The sequence below is a fragment of the Cygnus olor genome, chromosome 1 (genome assembly GCF_009769625.2).
Source record: "Cygnus olor isolate bCygOlo1 chromosome 1, bCygOlo1.pri.v2, whole genome shotgun sequence".
NCBI lineage: Eukaryota > Metazoa > Chordata > Aves > Anseriformes > Anatidae > Cygnus > Cygnus olor.
In genome coordinates, this window is record NC_049169.1 from 29,252,804 (window position 1) to 29,270,241 (window position 17,438).

Below are 17,438 nucleotides of genomic sequence, written 5' to 3' on the forward strand. Positions count from 1 at the left end.
ATTGGATTTTTGAAGGGAGTCTCTTCAAAAGTAAAGTAAGAGCACCCTGTAAGTCAGCTTATTGTTGGTATTGCACCGTCAAGATTCCTCCCTTGTTATTCTGCCAGCTTGGACACTCAGAGAAATTATTTGTGGCAGCTGGTCTACCGTAACTGCAGGTGCATGTCCTGTTTTCTGGCACATCGTTACAAATGCCAGGGCTGCACATCTTGCTGTCCTTGGGAGATCTCTCCGGAGCTACATCACATTGCTGAGAAGGAGCATTCACAAGGGCACTTGACATACATAGTAGATAACCTTTTTGTCAAAGGTCCAAAATTGGTTTCTGTGGTAAGAAAACAGGGCACCATCACAAAGGAAAGCTGTATGTAGCTGTGCTTATTATGTAGGAGCACATATATGTATTTTCTTTCACTGCATTGCGTAGCTAGCTGTAGTGTGTTATTTTCTGAGTCAGAAGTTGGAAGGTTAATTGCTTCGTTTTGCTTACCGCTATGATTTATGAAGGTTAGTGCGATATAAGAGCACTACAAGTGTTGTGGCAATGCTTTTCATGCACAAGAGCCCTTAAATAACTAAAAAGGACCACTCTTGTCTCGACACTGAGGCTCTTTGGTAGGCATCTACCACACCTTTTGGGTGCGCTGCATGGCACAATAGCTCTCAAATAAAACTTTATTTTGACTTTGTTAACTTCATTTAAGAACTTAAGTGTATTTATTTTTAGTGAGCTTCATTATCTTTATTTATTTTGCAAATCAGTATTAAAGATACTGTTTTTGAGATCCTGTTGATAAGAAGTTACCTCACAAAATTGGTCAGTTTCTTGTATATGTGGGGAATGATTAATAAATCATCTAGGATAAGTGAGCTGTCAAGCAATCTTCTACATGTTCTACAACTTTATCTTCTAATTTTTGTAAATATTGAAGGATTAAAACTCTGCTGAAGGCATTTTCATTTCTGTTAGATCTGTACTGGGTATAGATTGCATTATTTTTCTGCGTATGCTTGTTGGTAATTATTTAGAGGACTTTTAATTCAGCATGTCTTTGCATATTAAATGGTACTTTAAGATTACTCTCCAAACTCATTTAGGGGGATTTTTTTTGTTGTTTTTAACTAACCTATTTTGTTTTTCAGGGTATATTTCCATCCAACTACATTCACTTGAAAAATGCATGTGTTAAGAACAAAGGGTAGGTGAAATATTCTGGATTCAAATATTTAAACACGGTCAGTTACTTATACCAAAGATCTTTTACATATATGATAAAGAAGATAGTATTTGATTATGTTATAATATCTCAAGTCAAGCTTACTGCCACAGGATTTGAAAAGGTTGTCTTTAGCTAACCTGATACTCCTGCACGGTCATAAAATTGGAGTGGTATATTCTCTGAAGACATGGAATGCAACTGGGAAAATCAGAATAAAGAGAAAATGATCACGTTTTTGCTTCCCATCATTGAATTTGACTTGAAAAAAAGTTATTGCCTTAACTAGAATAAGTTATTCTATACAGAAGCTTGCTATTAACCTGCTGTTTAAGATTAGTAGTTGTTTTCTTCAAGGACATCAGCTGTACCATGGCAGACAGCTGGCATTTTATAAAAAACTGTTAAAATAATGTATCAATACAAAAGCAAAAGATTTCATTAACATTGAAAAAAAAAGAGATGTTCTTTCCCTTAATGCTTTCCTTCAGATGATGAAAAGCCAATATTTATTCTTGACAATGACTGATCTCACTTCATTTTAGAAGAGCTAATAAAATTGGAACAATTGGTTAAAATTAGTTTTATTTTATTTTTTGAAACACAAATGTTCTGAGTAAAAGAAACAGTGATTTTTTTTTTTTGAGATGTAATACTTACCTGGAAAGTATCACTTTTATATTTGTCAGTGATGCTAATTCAGTACAACTTTTTCCAGGTTTACATACTTTGAGAATGTTCACATTGTGTCATTTATTTAGATGTATTAATAGGGAATTGATACATGACAATTTGAAACTTCTTTAAATGAAGACATTTCTTATCAAATTAGATGGAGAATGAACCATCAGGTGTAGGTGACCTGAATTTGGGGGCTTGAATGAGCGAGTGTGTAGATGATACAGGTTTCATGACTGGCAAAAATTAATCACAAAGACTGTTATATATATTTAAATAAATATAAAAAAGTCTCATTCACATAGCTGTAAATAGAAGTCATATTCTGGAGATCTCCATGTTGTTTGCTATGGAGTTCAGTCCACCCATAGTTTGTTGTGCACTAGGATCATATTTGCTTTGAAAGCAATCGTAGATAAAACCGAAGGTTCAGTGAAATAAAGTTGTTGTAAACTGTCACAATATGACAAAGCTTAAAGATGGAATAATTTTTGTTAACAGACACCGTGACAATGCTTTCAGGGAGTTCAGTCTTTGTTGCTTCTATTTTCTTCTGTAATCTGTGTTTCCCATTCAGGCTCTGTACTCTACAGTGTATCAGGGCTAGGGGCTCTCATGTTATTATGTTAACTCCATAGAAGAGAAATTATATCATGAGAAAGGTACTCCAGGCATGAGTGCAGACCTTTGAAATGTACTGTGTGTGAGAACAAAGTGGTGTGTAAAGTGATGGTGTACTTAAGACTTTGGTCTTGACCAAGCCAACCTGGGTTTTTCTTGGCCAGCATCAAATAGTCAAGAACTCACTCACACTGTACTAAATTTTATTTTGATTTTTATATCCTCTTTCAGCTGAAGGAGTGACTTTTTTTTTTTTTTCTTACTTCTGTAAACATATGTATTAGAAAAGAGTGGCAACAGTCACTGGTTTGCAGTCTAAGCAAGATCCCTTTGAAAACAATGGGAATTACTTTGACATAAAAGTACTGTTTGATGTGCTTATCTCATAGTAAAATGGTTTCCTTGACTTCTTCAGAACCAAGACTTTCCATGGGGATTAAACAAAATGTATAAGTAAAAAGTCTTGAGGGTTGAAGGAACTCCCATTTAGTTTAACAGACGTTACTGTTGGCAGGAAGTAGTCTTTATGTTAGTAATTGTAATGTGATTTGTAATGCTTTTGTAATATCATGTGTTCTTCTGCATATTACAGACAATTTGAAATGGTTATTCCAACAGAAGATTCGGTTATTACAGAAATGACATCAACTTTAAGAGACTGGGGAACGATGTGGAAACAACTCTATGTGGCAAGTACCCTGAATAATGTTGCTTTGATTGAATACTAACTCAAAAGACCAGACACATTGATAAAATATAAATATTTTTGCTGGAGGAAGAAAGGGAAAAAATAAGTTTAAAGGTAGCGGACAATTTGGGATTTTCTTTTCCCTTTGGATTTATTTAATTGTTCATTTTTTCAATGATTTTTTTAAACTTGGCATTAATGGTTTTCTGCTCACCCAGTCCCAGTCAGTGAATAAGTCAAAAAGGCTTTCCCTCTTGTTTTAATATAACTTCAAAAATGATAAAATTCAGAAATGAGATGGAAGAATTCTTGACATTGTGTATATACAATTGTAAATGTACAATATATGTTGTATATATAGACTATACTATCAGATCCAATGTACTGATGGAAGGTAGATGGATGTTTTTCACAGGCGAGTGATCAGAATATATATACGCATACAGAAGGAAAAGAAGAAAAGATTCAGAAAACTTTATTAAGAAACAGTATATTTTAAAAAAATGCATTTTTGGACAAGCTGTTGTTCAAGTGACATTAAATTGTGAGTTACAGAAAATCTCTAAGCCAGTTGATTTGTGATTCACACTCACTTTCTCATAGATTTCTCTCTTGCATTTAAGACCTCTCTTACATCCACACATTCACAGGCACCAAGACATGCCCATGTATATGACATGTCTTGTATATGACACAGAGATCAAAGGATTCCAGTTGTTGAGTCCTCACTGATGAGGGAGGCAGGGAGCTGTTCTTGATTAACAGTGATAAACAGATTTTGGACTTACCTGCTACACACTTTAGAAATGGATTCTGTCTTATGACTTTGTCTCACACTTCATAAACCTTAAGCAAAAGTCCCACTTTTCACAGTTCTCTTGTTTTCCGTGAATGGGCGTTTTGTGGCTCTGGTCCTTTCTCTCTCTTCCTGACTTCTTCAGACCAGTTTGTTTCTTCTCCTTGCTTGAGTTAAATCGCACTTAAGGTGCTTTGTGGCAATTAATGTATACTTTCCCTTGTTTTTTCATTTCTTGTTATGTATACATTTTCATATTTGATTCATACTGTGTACTTCCAATACAGCTCCCTACAGAATATCCCTCAATAAAGGGAATTTTTCATTGTGAAAAATTCTACCATTTGCATCTCTTAATTGTCTGCCACCATGGGTAGTAATTATGGGTATACTTAAAACACACAGAAAGAAATCCACTTAATCTCTCTATTCTGACTGAAATTTGCGTTCTCTGACCATTCTGCATCTTCTCTCTTTTTTTTTTAATACATATAATCTAACTCATAATAGTTGGTATCAGTTTCCTTTTTCCATACCTACTTCTATTTCATCTGTTCACAGCTTTTTTTTTTAAACTTTCCCTTGACATTGGAATTATCTTTAAAGGTTTAACTAGAATATTCAAAATGTTGCCCCCATTAAAACTTGTTTTACACTGTGATTTGCATTGTGATTGTCTTCAGTTCTTAACATTTGACCTTTTAATCTGCTACATTAAAACCAAACCATGGTTTGGACTTGACACGATGTGCACACATCAAATGTAATCAAAACGTGTGTCCTTGCATTCCCATGGTCTCCTTGCATTTTCCCATAGTTAAAACCTCCAACTCCTGGTCTTAACTCATTGCTTAGTTGATAACTGTGACTTAAATTGTGAGAAGTTTACCTGTTATCTGCATTTCTGCTAATAAAGGGGCTGCTTCTGCTACGCAAAAAAAAGCAAAAAGCGTGGCTCATATAAATCAGGATGGTCCAGAAGTAACCAGTTTGCTCCTTTTTTAGAGATGATTAAAGGGAATGTATTCAGAGAGGCTATTCAGAACCAGGTGACCTTTCTGAAACCTGCCATTGGTACAGTTGCTAATTTGTTTAGTCAAAGTTTTTGTACAAGAATCTACAAAATCCTATATTTGTTTCTGTTGGATTTTAAGTTACACAGTGTCAATTTAGACTTGTCAGTGAAATTGCAATTAAGCAGTGTGAACTGTTCCTTGAGATGAGCTTCAGAGCATAGTTGAAAGTTCTCTAGATTACAATGGGAAGTAGTTTTCCCAAATGTCTGAAGCACATCCAAGTGTGATAGCTTTATGTACTTATATATTAGCAAGTATATTAGTGCAAAAGGAGCAAATCCATGATCTGCTTCTGTAGGTAACTGTATCTGTAAAGCATGTGCATTTGCTTGCAGAGCCACTCAGCACTTTGAGATGCAAACAACTTAGACAAATTCTAAATCTTTGGAAAAAAGGATGCTGTCTTGAAAATGTTATTTTGAGCTTAATGGTGTTGTTAAATACTAACGTCTTTTGTATTCAGCTGAATAATTTACTTCAGCAGAGCTTGTCATCAGATACTGAAAACAAAGGTGCATTTGAATTAGTGTTTATTGGATTTATTTATTTTTTAACTGAAAAATGAAATCTTTATCTGATGGAAAACCATGAGCACATGCTGTCAGCCTAGTTCTCTGTAACATTCCCATAAAGTCTTGTCTTTTTTTTTTTTTTTGGTTTTGTTTTACTTATAAAGGTCAGATATCCCTATTTTTCTTACTGAAGCCAATTCCTTTTTTCTTCACTGGTGTTATTATTGTGTATTCAAAATACACTGATTTTGTTTTTTTCCAGACAGCCAAAGTAAATAATAAATCAATGCCCATTTTAGTGAGCTTATGAAGTGAATGAATATGAAATAAAAAGAGCAAATTTGTCAAACAGCAGAGTTTGTCAGAGCCCTTGGAATATAACATTTACTGACAGAGAGTAATGCTGCTTCTAAGTGAATTTTAGCTTTTCATGTCAATTATGCAGCAAAATTAGTTGAACTTCATTTTTATGGTGTTTTTTTTTTTTTTCTTAGGAAGAAGTAAAAGGGAAATGAAGGTTTTTGTTTGGTTGGTTTTCGTTTTCTTTTTTGCAAGAGTAAGCATCACAAGTCTGTTTTTTTTTTCAGTCTGTGTGATGTGCCATTTAACAGAGGTTGCAATAGTTTCCTCAAGCTGAAGTTTCTTAGAAAATTATATTAATTAAAACTACCTACAGTCAGTGAAGGAAGAGTTAAAAGAACTTCTGCTGCTTGGAAGGAAACAGTTATGGGAAATATTATGTCCTTAACTGGAATATAATTAGAGTAGGAGGATGTGGTTTATTCATATTCACATAATTTTCTCCATTTCACAGTTAGACGAAGCAGAACTGTCTGGAAGAGATTTCTGTCTACAGGATACTGTTTATTTACATAAAGACCATGGCATGTGCCTGTATGTCCCTGCAAGAAAAAGTTAAAAGAACATTAATGCTGTGTAGTTCAGAGTTTGAATGCTAGGAGCTTTGATCCCCATATGTGTGTGAGTTCAAATAGTCACAGATTACGTGTTCAGTTTTGATGAGACAACAACACAATGAACGTGCTCTTGGAATAAAACAGTGCTGTAACATGCAGCAATTTTTTGTTGAATCTTTGTAAAAACTATCACATAAATTAGGCTGTGTAACATATTAGGCATGAGAAGTTGGAGTGAAATTTTGGAGTGAGTTTGGGGCAAAGATATAGTCTGTGGTAAGCTCTGAGATGGTTTTATGCACATATGTACACATACATGCAGGTAAAGAGGTCACACTATAATGGGGAGATGAAGGATCATGACTAGCTAGGTAAATAAGGAAGGAGTTTCTTTGAGTTCCATACCACAACTGGATTCGTTAGGATTGTAAGTTTATGCATGTGATGTAGATGCAATTCTTTATTTATCTCACAGAGAAATGAGGGGGATCTCTTTCACCGACTGTGGCATATAATGAATGAAATCCTGGACCTCCGAAGGCAGGTCCTTGTTGGCCATCTCACCCATGATCGAATGAAGGATGTGAAGCGACACATCACTGCTCGGCTGGACTGGGGCAATGAGTGAGTAAATACAGTAACAGCAGAAAATGGTGTAATCTAATTCTAATACCAGTTTTAGGCTCATTATAGGATGTTGAAATAAGGAACAAATTTCTGACAAACGTCACCTTTTTTTACGGATTTTCTCTATTGTTTTACTGTCCGCTGTGTTTTAACAGTGAAAAATGACTTACACCTTTACTTTTTTCCTTTCACTAAAGGAATATACTTGCTTCAGTTTATTTTATGTAGCAGTGGTACTGTCTGCAAGAAAATTGCACTGAAATGTCTGCAGCTTCCCTTTAAGTCTTTTAAAAACACACCTGACCAGATTCTCATGCGGCACAGTTTAGCATAGCTCTGCTATGTTAACTGAAATTATATTGGTTGATGCTGCGTTCTTTTTGATTTGATTTGTGTCATATGATTCAGTTTCTACTTAAGCATCCCTAACATTCTTCTTGATACTATGCTGTGCTTCTTTCTTTTATCTGAATAACTAATAAAAAGAGCTAACTCAAGTCATATTTTCTTTCTTCTTTTTCAAAGCAAGAAATTTTCATGTTTTTGTCTTAAACCCCCTGCTACTTCAAATAATGTCTCTTCAGTATTACTAAATGCCTAACAGCAAAAAGTGTTCTAGGGATAGAGAATTGCTATCATAATGTGTGATGTTGAAAGTGATTTCTAAATCATTTTCTGAGTATAGCTTTCACCAATCTTACTACTACCTGGTGTAGTTTGAAAGGCCAATAAGCTCATCTCTATTCCTGGTACATCACCCATGGGGAAAATAAGCACAACAGGCTACTCTTGAATCCGGTATTACTGGTGAAAACAGTGGCACAGATTAACACTGCATTGGCATTTGCAATGAGAGTCAAAACTAGCTTGAGCCTCTGCTCTTGCAGCAGAGAGGCACCAGGCTCTTGTGATTCTTTCTTAAAGAAGTGACAGCTTAGGCTGGCTTGGGCGCCGTTTAGCAGCTGAGTAGTATGGAAAATGCAAAGATGAAATGTGCTTATATTGGTGACATTGGCATGCGTGCCTTGCTTTTGCTACTGATTTTGCTTTGAGCTTGAAAATCTGAGACCAGATGAGACTACAGAGAAAGTGAATTTTTGTTCTGTTATATAAAACTTGTTTTGTAGTGCCTCCTGTCTAGTAACAGTGTGCAGCTTGAATTTTTGGAAGTCCATAAGGCCTGTTGCTTACATGTACTTCAACTGTTTCCTCTCTGAGGCATTTGTACTTACTTTTCTAGGTCTCTGTGAAAGGAAGGGCAAGCGTAAGATCAGTGCTTAGGCCACGAGCCATAGGAGCCTCCCTTTTCCCTCACACTGCACTATACCGAGGCAGTAACATCAGTAAGAATGGCATTCTGTGTGTCCATGAAAATAAAAAAAACATTTGATTTCTTTGATCATCTTCTAAGAAAATAAATTTGACTTCGGAAAACTAGTTAAACTAAAACATACAAGTAAACTAATCTCATAGATTAAAATCCTGTGCTATTGAAATAGTAGCTATTGTACCAGAACAGGCTGATAACGTGACACAGGCTGATACTCTTCTTAGACCAGTCCTCTCTCTACTTTGTTCTTTAGGAAACTTTTTTTGCAAACTGTCTGACTATACATACAATAATACAGAATATGGGAAGTCCAAATCAGCCTTTGAAAAAATAAGCATATTCTTTGAAGCTTGTGACTGGAATACACTTCAGTCACTCTAACTTTCAGAGTAGAAATAAATGCTCTCAGTAGGAATGGCTATGATTTAGATCTCATCCGTAATATTTTCCTCCCCCACTGCTGTACGGGTATGGAGCCATTAACTTACCAACGAGGCTTTTTTTTTTTTTTTTTTTGGCCAGAATGCTGATCTTTCCCTTTCCTCATTATTTGTACCGAACAACATTCTCCAAATTATGCTACAACAAACATCATAAACTGCTAATTGGCACAGCTTTAGACTTCAATTTATTTGCTCTGGTCTGTCCAGTACCTTTAATTCTGATTTTTGCAAGTGTTTACTGCAGTGGCTACAGAAGGGGTTGCAGAGGTGGATTTTATGATGTGAGCATCTGTCCTCTGAAACCTTAACCCAGCTATGAAACCTGGGCTGGATCTGAACCAGTGATGTGGACTCAGCCAGGACCTCTGAGTTTTAAAAGGATCCCTGTTTGCTTTCTTTTCCCTCCTCAGTCTCTTTAGGGAAAAAGTGTCATCACCAACCATTATTCTGTTCTGAAAGTGACGAGATTGTTTTGGGGGACCACTTAGAGCAAAATTAAGCTTCTTCCAGCAGAGGAATTCATTGTAATGTTGGAGACTCAAAACACGCTTGAAAGTTAAAAGCAGATGCAAATTTGAGGCAAAACCATAAATGGCTGTAATTGCTTTCAAAAATCTCTACTTCAGATGGGACAAGATAGTGAGACTTGGTCTTTGCTCAGCTTTCTAAGTTTGCAAGTGGGAAGACTAGTGCAATACTTGCTGAACAAGTTCTCTGAATTCAGATGTGTTGCCTATCAAATGTGTTTGAGCTCATAATTTTGTGTATTGGTAATGCAAACTCTTTGCACGTTTGTGTTGGTGTCAGAGTGTTATCCATTATACAAGATACCATGGATAGTTCTTATTATGTTGTTTTCTTTTAATCAAGCGTGTTCTTTGTATTTATTGTAGTAAACAGCAGAAAGAATGCTACAGCTGGTTTTACTGCACATCACCTTTTATTGGTCATCTCCTAAGTCATTTTTGATGTGTTTTAGCTTCCTAATGTAGCAATTTTTTTCCTTAACTATTCATGAAACACCCTTATAGTTATTTCAGTCTTAAGATATTCTTTATAAAATAAAGGATATTCTGAGTTTTTAATACGTTTTTTATCTTCTTTACTTAAGAATTCAATTTCCACAGCATTTAAGTAGGACTTCATTGTTTTCTTCTAAATACCTGATAAAGTTGTTATTCAAAACCCTTGAGAGAAACTATTAAACGCACAGCAGGAGTGCCACAAAAGACTGTCCAAAATACAATTTTGGCTTGTGTAAATCTTAAAAAAAAAAAAAATAAATAATTTAATGAGTTCTAAGTATATAGTTTTGCCTAATGATGTCGTGTTTACTTGCAGTCAGCATGAGTGAAAGTGATACAATTTATATGTGCTTATTGAAAGCTTTCTACACTGTGATAAAGTATTTAACATCTGAAGTACAGGTCTTAAAAACAGAAAAAAAATATCTGAGTGCAGCCACTGTATACTATATATACTATATATATATATATATATATATATATATACTATATTAGAGCTTATTTTACATAGACGAGTATGGTTCTCCTGCCATACTTCTTTCTAAAAGGTGTTAATTTCAGTCTAATTTCTTTGCAGCTTTTCAGCCCAAAGGAGACAAGATAGATCGCGTTAGATCTATCCCTGTTTGCATTCTGTACTATTCCATTTTTATGAGACCAGCACCATAAATTCATTCTCTTACAATTTTTGCATCAACTCCTGAATATCACAATCTTTCAAGTAGATAATGACTAGTAACCTATTTGATAAGGTTAGAATACATTTTGGCATTTGAGTGCTGTTTCCAAAATCTTTTCTTTAGCTTGTATTTTTTTCAGTGAAACTCTGACTAGATGCAGAAATATTCAGTAGTAGAATTAATGGAATTTCAGGGGGTCCTGAAAGTACTGCTATCTGAAAACCTAAACACCTAACACAGTGGAAGAACTGTCTGCTCAGAATTATGATGAATACTGAAGTCATCAGTTCCCACTCTTTAAAAACATAATTTTTTTCAACTTTCTAATCTTTCAAGTTTTTCTAAATTCATCATGACTACCTACTCCCACATATGTGTTCTTAATCCTTATTGATTGCTGCTGTGCTGAAAATAAGTTTTATTCCTGTTGACTGAAGTGTATTTCATTATTTCATTCAGGGTATGCTGCCAAGCAGCTTTGATGCCTTCCAGTCCAAATTAAAAATAAACTGATATTTTGACGTTTATGGGTTTTCTTTTTATATTCTTTTCTACTGTTGTCATTCAATATGACAATATAGTGCAATTAACATTGTATGCTGCCCACAGTAGTACAAAAGACAGCGTCCATTGTATATTGTTCATGATGTGAAAATGAGTTTAAAATTGTGGAAAAACATATTCTGCTAATGTAAAAAAAAAAAAGTGAAGAAAAGGGAGGAATCGTTCATGAACAGTGGATACAGCTGAAATACTTAAAAACAAACAAACAAAAAACAACAACCCCTCAACAACTAATGACTGTAGAGTACCAATTAACATCTGCTTTGCTGGATGGAATCTTTATGTTAAATAGAAGAAAAGAGTTAAATTTATTGATTTATTTTCTCTTCGTATGTAGGCCGTATAGTATCTCATTGTTTCTCTTTTCCTCATACAGACAACTGGGACTTGACTTAGTTCCAAGAAAAGAATATGCTATGGTGGATCCTGAAGAGATCAGCATTACAGAGCTCTACAGGCTGGTACGTGAACATAGCAGTCCTTGAGCTTTCAAATTACATGCTGAGGTTTTCATGGCAACTTTCTTCTATTTAATCAAAAGTACTTTTTTGCTCAAATACACTGGAATTTTATAATGCAATGGGGTTTGCTGTGAGGAAAGAAGATTTCTTTTTAATAGTTATCTGTTTAATAGTAATCTGTACCTCTGTATGAGATGCTTTGATTTGATATCAAGTTTGCGTGCACACATCTACATACTACATATTATTTGTTGAAGGTTTTGTATTCTAATATAACATTAAAATTATGGGTTCTTACATGAATTTAATCATTGATAAAAGCTTATGAGACTCTTTAACAGGCCCATGACTCACATTAGATACGATTAGTGGAAATATAACAACATACCTGTGGTACAAGTATTGTCATGAGTAATCTTACTGGCCTGTTGATCTCTTCTAATATACTAATGTGAATAGCAGTTGAACTGCGTAGAAAAGCTCTCCTTTGGGCATGAAAGCCCATCTTGGCTTACTGTAATTGTACTGATATTTCTTACTCTGATTTAATCTCCAGTGAGGTGTAAGAAAACATGCCAATTCATTTCTGTGGGCTTTGGCTTATAGTGCTACAGCTGTTACAGTAATAGAATCCTGAGCCCTATTTGCTTACGACTAACCATTTATTTAAACTAAATTTTATTTACGGTAACCCATGTATTTAATATAGAATATGGAATAAAGAAGAAAATTAATTGTGTAAATTTGCTGTGGAGCTGAAATTATATGTTTAATATTTTTAATGACTTATTTTGATGACTTGTACTGTCAAGTCTAATAGTAATGTATTCACACTAGATTCAGTATACCTTTGGGCAGGTTCAGTCATATGTAATCTTACGGAATCTTGTTGAAGCACTAGATGAAATACAGTGAGAAACCATTAAACATAAGAAAAAACATACAGAGGAAGAATAACGCAGAAAATTAATGATGAAACTCATGGAGTGCACTTTCAAAAATAAAGAGAAAGAAAAAGGCCCGGGATAACCTCAGTTTGAAGGCTAAGTAACTTAGAAAGATTGCTGTTTTAAAATTGGTTTTGGTACAGCGTAAGAGAGAAATAGTATAACCTTAATAGATGGTTAAAATGGTGAAGGTATAAACTGGAATGTCAAATCAAGAGAGCTTAGTAGCCTCTACGCAAGTCTGTCAAAGATTAGAAAATAATGGAGTGATTTTTTCCATTTCAAAATACTTCTAAGTCTTTTGCAAAAGCATTTTTTGTGTATTTGAATGCTAGAATATCAGATTTTTAACTATTTAAGCTAGCTATGAAATACAACCCAGTAGGTTTACAACAGAGGTTTAAAATGGCTTGAAATTCTCAGAGCACAAAAAAGGTAATCTTGTAGAGTTTACTGTTGTATCCCAGTGATAATTATGATGCAGTGTAACAGTGGAAAATCTCTTGCCTTTCTCCTCAGACAAGGAAAAAAAAAAAAAAGAAAAGAACAAAACCCTATTGCAAACTAATACTGAATTAAAAGTTTAAATATTGGGAATAAGAAAATAGTCCAGTATTGTGTTTTCTACCTCTTTTTATTTTGATATTTTTACAATTAATTCAAACTGACTACTGTGTTTTTTGTGCTATTTTTAGATGGAGCATCGTCATCGAAAAAAAGACACACCAGTACCGGCTAGCAGCCACCACCTTTTTGTTCAGATGAAGAGTCTGATGTGCTCCAACCTGGGAGAGGAACTGGAAGTAATCTTCTCACTCTTTGACAGTAAAGAAAATCGGCCCATCAGGTAGCACATGATTTTTCGCTGGAATACTGATTTTACATAAATGTTGTCAATGTGTACTGTCTCTTTCAATCCTGGTGACAAATTTCACATTTAGAAACAAGCAAAAACTAGTCTTGATTCAGGATTTTTTTTTTTTTTACTTCCTTTTGTAATTTAGTTCCTATAGTTAATATTTGGCAGTATCATTCTAGATGTAAATAATTTATTTTTCTCCATGTTGTTTACTTATTTCCGTTTCCAGTTTGTTTTGCTTGAGTGGGAACATAGATGCGTACAGAGTGAATATTAATTCTGTGACCCAAAGGTCTTTTTTAAGTATCTCTATTTTTCTTCCTCCTAATCAGCGCACATTCAGAACTTAGAACTGTTGCTTGCTCTGTAATATTTATAAAATGAATTCTCCTAGATACTTTGGACTGGAGAGCTTAGTGAATTATAAATCTCTTTATAATAGGAGCCTGAGGTGCATGCTCTTAAATGAAGCAGTCAAAACTGGTCTCACATCTATTTAGAGTTTGTTTGGCTTCTGTTTTTTTCATCTGGGAGCTGATCCTGGAACCATTCATCTTCTGTTTGTCCTAGAGCTGAAATTCTGTGCAAGCCCTGACAACACTTTAATTTTAAAATGATCAGTAGTTATTTCTATTCCCAGCATGTTTCTGGCCAAGAGAGAGGACAGGAGCAGAACCATGATGCAGTTTGTAAATACGAGTACAGGGGGAGAGCAGAGTTAGTGGAAGAACCTTTTGTATGAAGAACCTTCTGGAATATTGCAGGAAGACTGAATAAGCAATGCCACACCAAATGCTTGTGTTGTGGTGATGCGAGACTGGTCAGAAGGCTCCGACTCCTAACTTGCTGCTGGTTGTTAGTGTATTCTTCTCTGTTCTCCTACCTGTAGTAAGAACGTGTACTGGAGGCAGCAAACATCTGCTTTAAGGCTGGCCACTGAAGAAATGAAAGACTAGAATTCAAAACAAAGTATAGTTAAGATAAGACAGCACGCAAATACACCAACAGAAAGAAAAGCCTGTTAATAGGGTAAAAAGTGTTATTCTAAACGTGTACAAAGTCATGACTGTGTACTACTTGTCTTTTTGTATATACGGCAATACGAATTTGGTTGGGGTGCATGTGGAAATTGGGCTGAATTTGACAAAATGATATTTGCTTTGCAGTTGTGCAAGATAGCTACCTACTTTGAAGGAAGACAATACTGAGTAAATTGATTTTTATTGTTAATGAAATAGTGTAACTATTGTTGGGATATTAGCTGCTAAGTACTGACACTTCATTCTGGCCTGCACGTTGGACATTAGTCACTGAAAGACAGTTTACTGTCATTTCTGAGAATTAATTGTGCATCAGGGCTCATCTTTTGTGTCCATTCCAGTGAATGGCATAGCAGGTGATGGATTTAGGAGAGAGCTTCAGACCTTGACAGAAACAATTTGGGAGTTATGGATTGCTGAAAACAAGGTTATGGCAGTAGTGGTTGTATGAAAGCAAATGGATTGGATTTCACGTTCACATGAAAGCACAAATTCTCGAGCTGTTTGTCACATGCTTGCTGTGATCTGACCTTTCGTTATTGATTTCTGACTCCAGTGTCTGTTTGCAGCTGCTTTGTTATGTGTGAACTTCCTCATCCCATTACTGACAAACCTTGAAGAAACGTGTTGTCATGAATCCAAACTGCCTTCTAGAGCATGGGAGGAATGACAAGGTGATATTTGTGAAGGTAGTTTGCTACCACCTGTAAAACAAACTCGCGCACACACCCCTCTACCACAAAAGAAAATCAACAAAAATCCCTGCCAGGAAACAAGAATCCCCTCAACGCATTGAAAAAAGATGAACCTGAGAGGGTTTTCACAAGAACAAATTAAAATATAAGGTATATCTGTATCGTAGAGCGATCTGGAATGCAGATGTGTCCAAGCTGGAGACAGGTGATCTTTGTGGACTGGATCTGCAAACGACATTACCATGTTGTCACAGACTTAAAAGGCTTTTGTGCTCATGCTCAATACACGCATGGCCACAGTTTCCAGCCCTACTCTGTATTTCAGGCAGTTGGCTATTTGTAGAGCACATAAATAAGTCTGAAGTCTTGCGTATGTATTGCGTACACAGCAATACAGTATGAGATACATTTTTCATTCAGTACAAATTGGCAGGATATTTCAGAGGTATTTATGCCCTGGCTACAGCTGATACATGCATGCAATAAGCAGCCTCCCTCAGGAGGAGACCATGTGTAAGAAGAGACTGTGTGCGCACTCCTCAGCTACTGCGGCTCACACCCTGCCATGAAGCCGAAGTCTACTGGCAACAACAGAGTCGTGAGCTGCAAAGTGTGCAGCCTGGATGTACATGCTCTTCTGCTAATTCTGGAAGAAATTAGCAGGTCAAAAAGGTGTGTTTAGCAACACCTCACTGTTTGTCACAACCTTGCTGGGTGATTTGCCTGTTATTTCCTAGGTCATTGCTTTACAGTCCACTAGAAAAATGCAATGAAAATACTAGATGAAACTCTTGCTAATAGCACCTATAAGCTTAAGGAACAATACATGGTAATTTATGTTCTGAAATAGAAAGATACTTGATTAAAAATAGAAATATATGAATATATGTAACTTATTATGTATTTCTTCAATTTGTTGGTTATGGTATTAGAATATTGGGGGTTTGTTTCTTCAGGCTTTTTTGCTTATTACCTCAGAATTCAGTTTTGCAAGCACTATATGTATACCAAGCTTTCCTTAGGTGGGTAATCCTGCTTGTTTTAATGAGGCAGTTGGAATGCATAATGTTAAGTACAAGCTTAGAGGTACAATTGCTCCAAAAATGTGACTGCTTATAGATTCTGATCTGGTTTTCATTGTCCGCCTGATGTAAATTGACATAAAACAGGTGATCTTTGTTGCCTCTTAGAGAAAGAGTTCATTTGGAGAGAGTAAAAAGAGCAGAATTCAGATTTAATGATAGAATTTCTGTTCTGATATATTTTGTTGTTAAGACTAACTCATATTCTTATCAGATCAACCTGCAAACATAAGATCTCTATATACTTGTTTCATTATTTATAACCTCAGGTTTATACAGTTGAAATAACAGCTCTAAAAGACTGTTGGGGTAATAGAAACAATATTATCTGTTTGTGGTGTTTTTTTTTTTTAATAGATTGTGCAACTTTTTTGAGGCTGTGGAAAATATAATATTTTTTATTCTCAGTTTCATACATTCTATGAAGCTGTTTGAGCAGAAATGTTTGTTCAAGCATCATGGTTAAAATAAAAATGCAATTGTAGATACTGAGGCGGAGCAAGTATATACAAAAGGGAATAGTAAGGCTTTAGGAAGCTTGAGTAGCAGCACTTTTCCTAGTCCAGCTCCAGACTCGTGCAAGAAAAAGACTGTGAGTAGGATGCTCTAATCTAATGCAGGTAACTACATTAAAAAAGGAGTATATCATGTTTCATCTCACAGATCACCTGGCTTCTTCATGTTATTGGCCTGCAGGGAACCAAAGCATATAAAGATATTTTATTGTGATATAGATTATTTTATAATGTATTATTATAAATCTGTCTGGATATCACTGGAGAATTTATACAGAATATTTTCATTATATTTTGAGTGTTTAAACATTACTGATAAGAGGATGTCATTTTCTTACATGGATAAAACAGTCTGATCTTGTGATAGTCACTTTTCAGTGTTTGCAGCTATTGATTTTTTTGATCAACTGTAGTGCAGTATGCTTTGAAAGGGTTTCATTTTCCTCTTCCTTTAATTTAAAAATATCTGAATTTATTAATAATGTGGATAACATGTTACCATGTGAAAACCAAAAGAAAAAGGAATGTACTTGATAACATACGGAAGGTATGGTTTAATAGCTGAACCTTATATTAAAGTGCAAGAATAAAGTTGCCCTTAGGCCATTGTAAAGTTGTAGTATTCTCAGGCAATATTAAGAACTGCCCAGACTTATATTGTCATT

General features: G+C 35.2%; 1 protein-coding gene across 5 annotated transcripts in view; it reads left to right on the forward strand.

Annotated features, from left to right (window-relative positions):
• The window catches only part of DOCK4 (dedicator of cytokinesis 4), a 249,294-nt gene that overhangs the window by 87,177 nt on the left and 144,679 nt on the right, over window positions 1–17,438 (forward strand). For all 5 annotated transcript variants that reach the window (XM_040550612.1, XM_040550631.1, XM_040550644.1 and 2 more), the window contains exons 4-8: window positions 1,144–1,199; window positions 3,109–3,205; window positions 6,981–7,129; window positions 11,551–11,635; window positions 13,278–13,429. In XM_040550612.1, coding sequence (XP_040406546.1) covers window positions 1,144–1,199; window positions 3,109–3,205; window positions 6,981–7,129; window positions 11,551–11,635; window positions 13,278–13,429 — 539 coding nt within the window. The remainder of the gene's footprint in view (window positions 1–1,143; window positions 1,200–3,108; window positions 3,206–6,980; window positions 7,130–11,550; window positions 11,636–13,277; window positions 13,430–17,438) is intronic.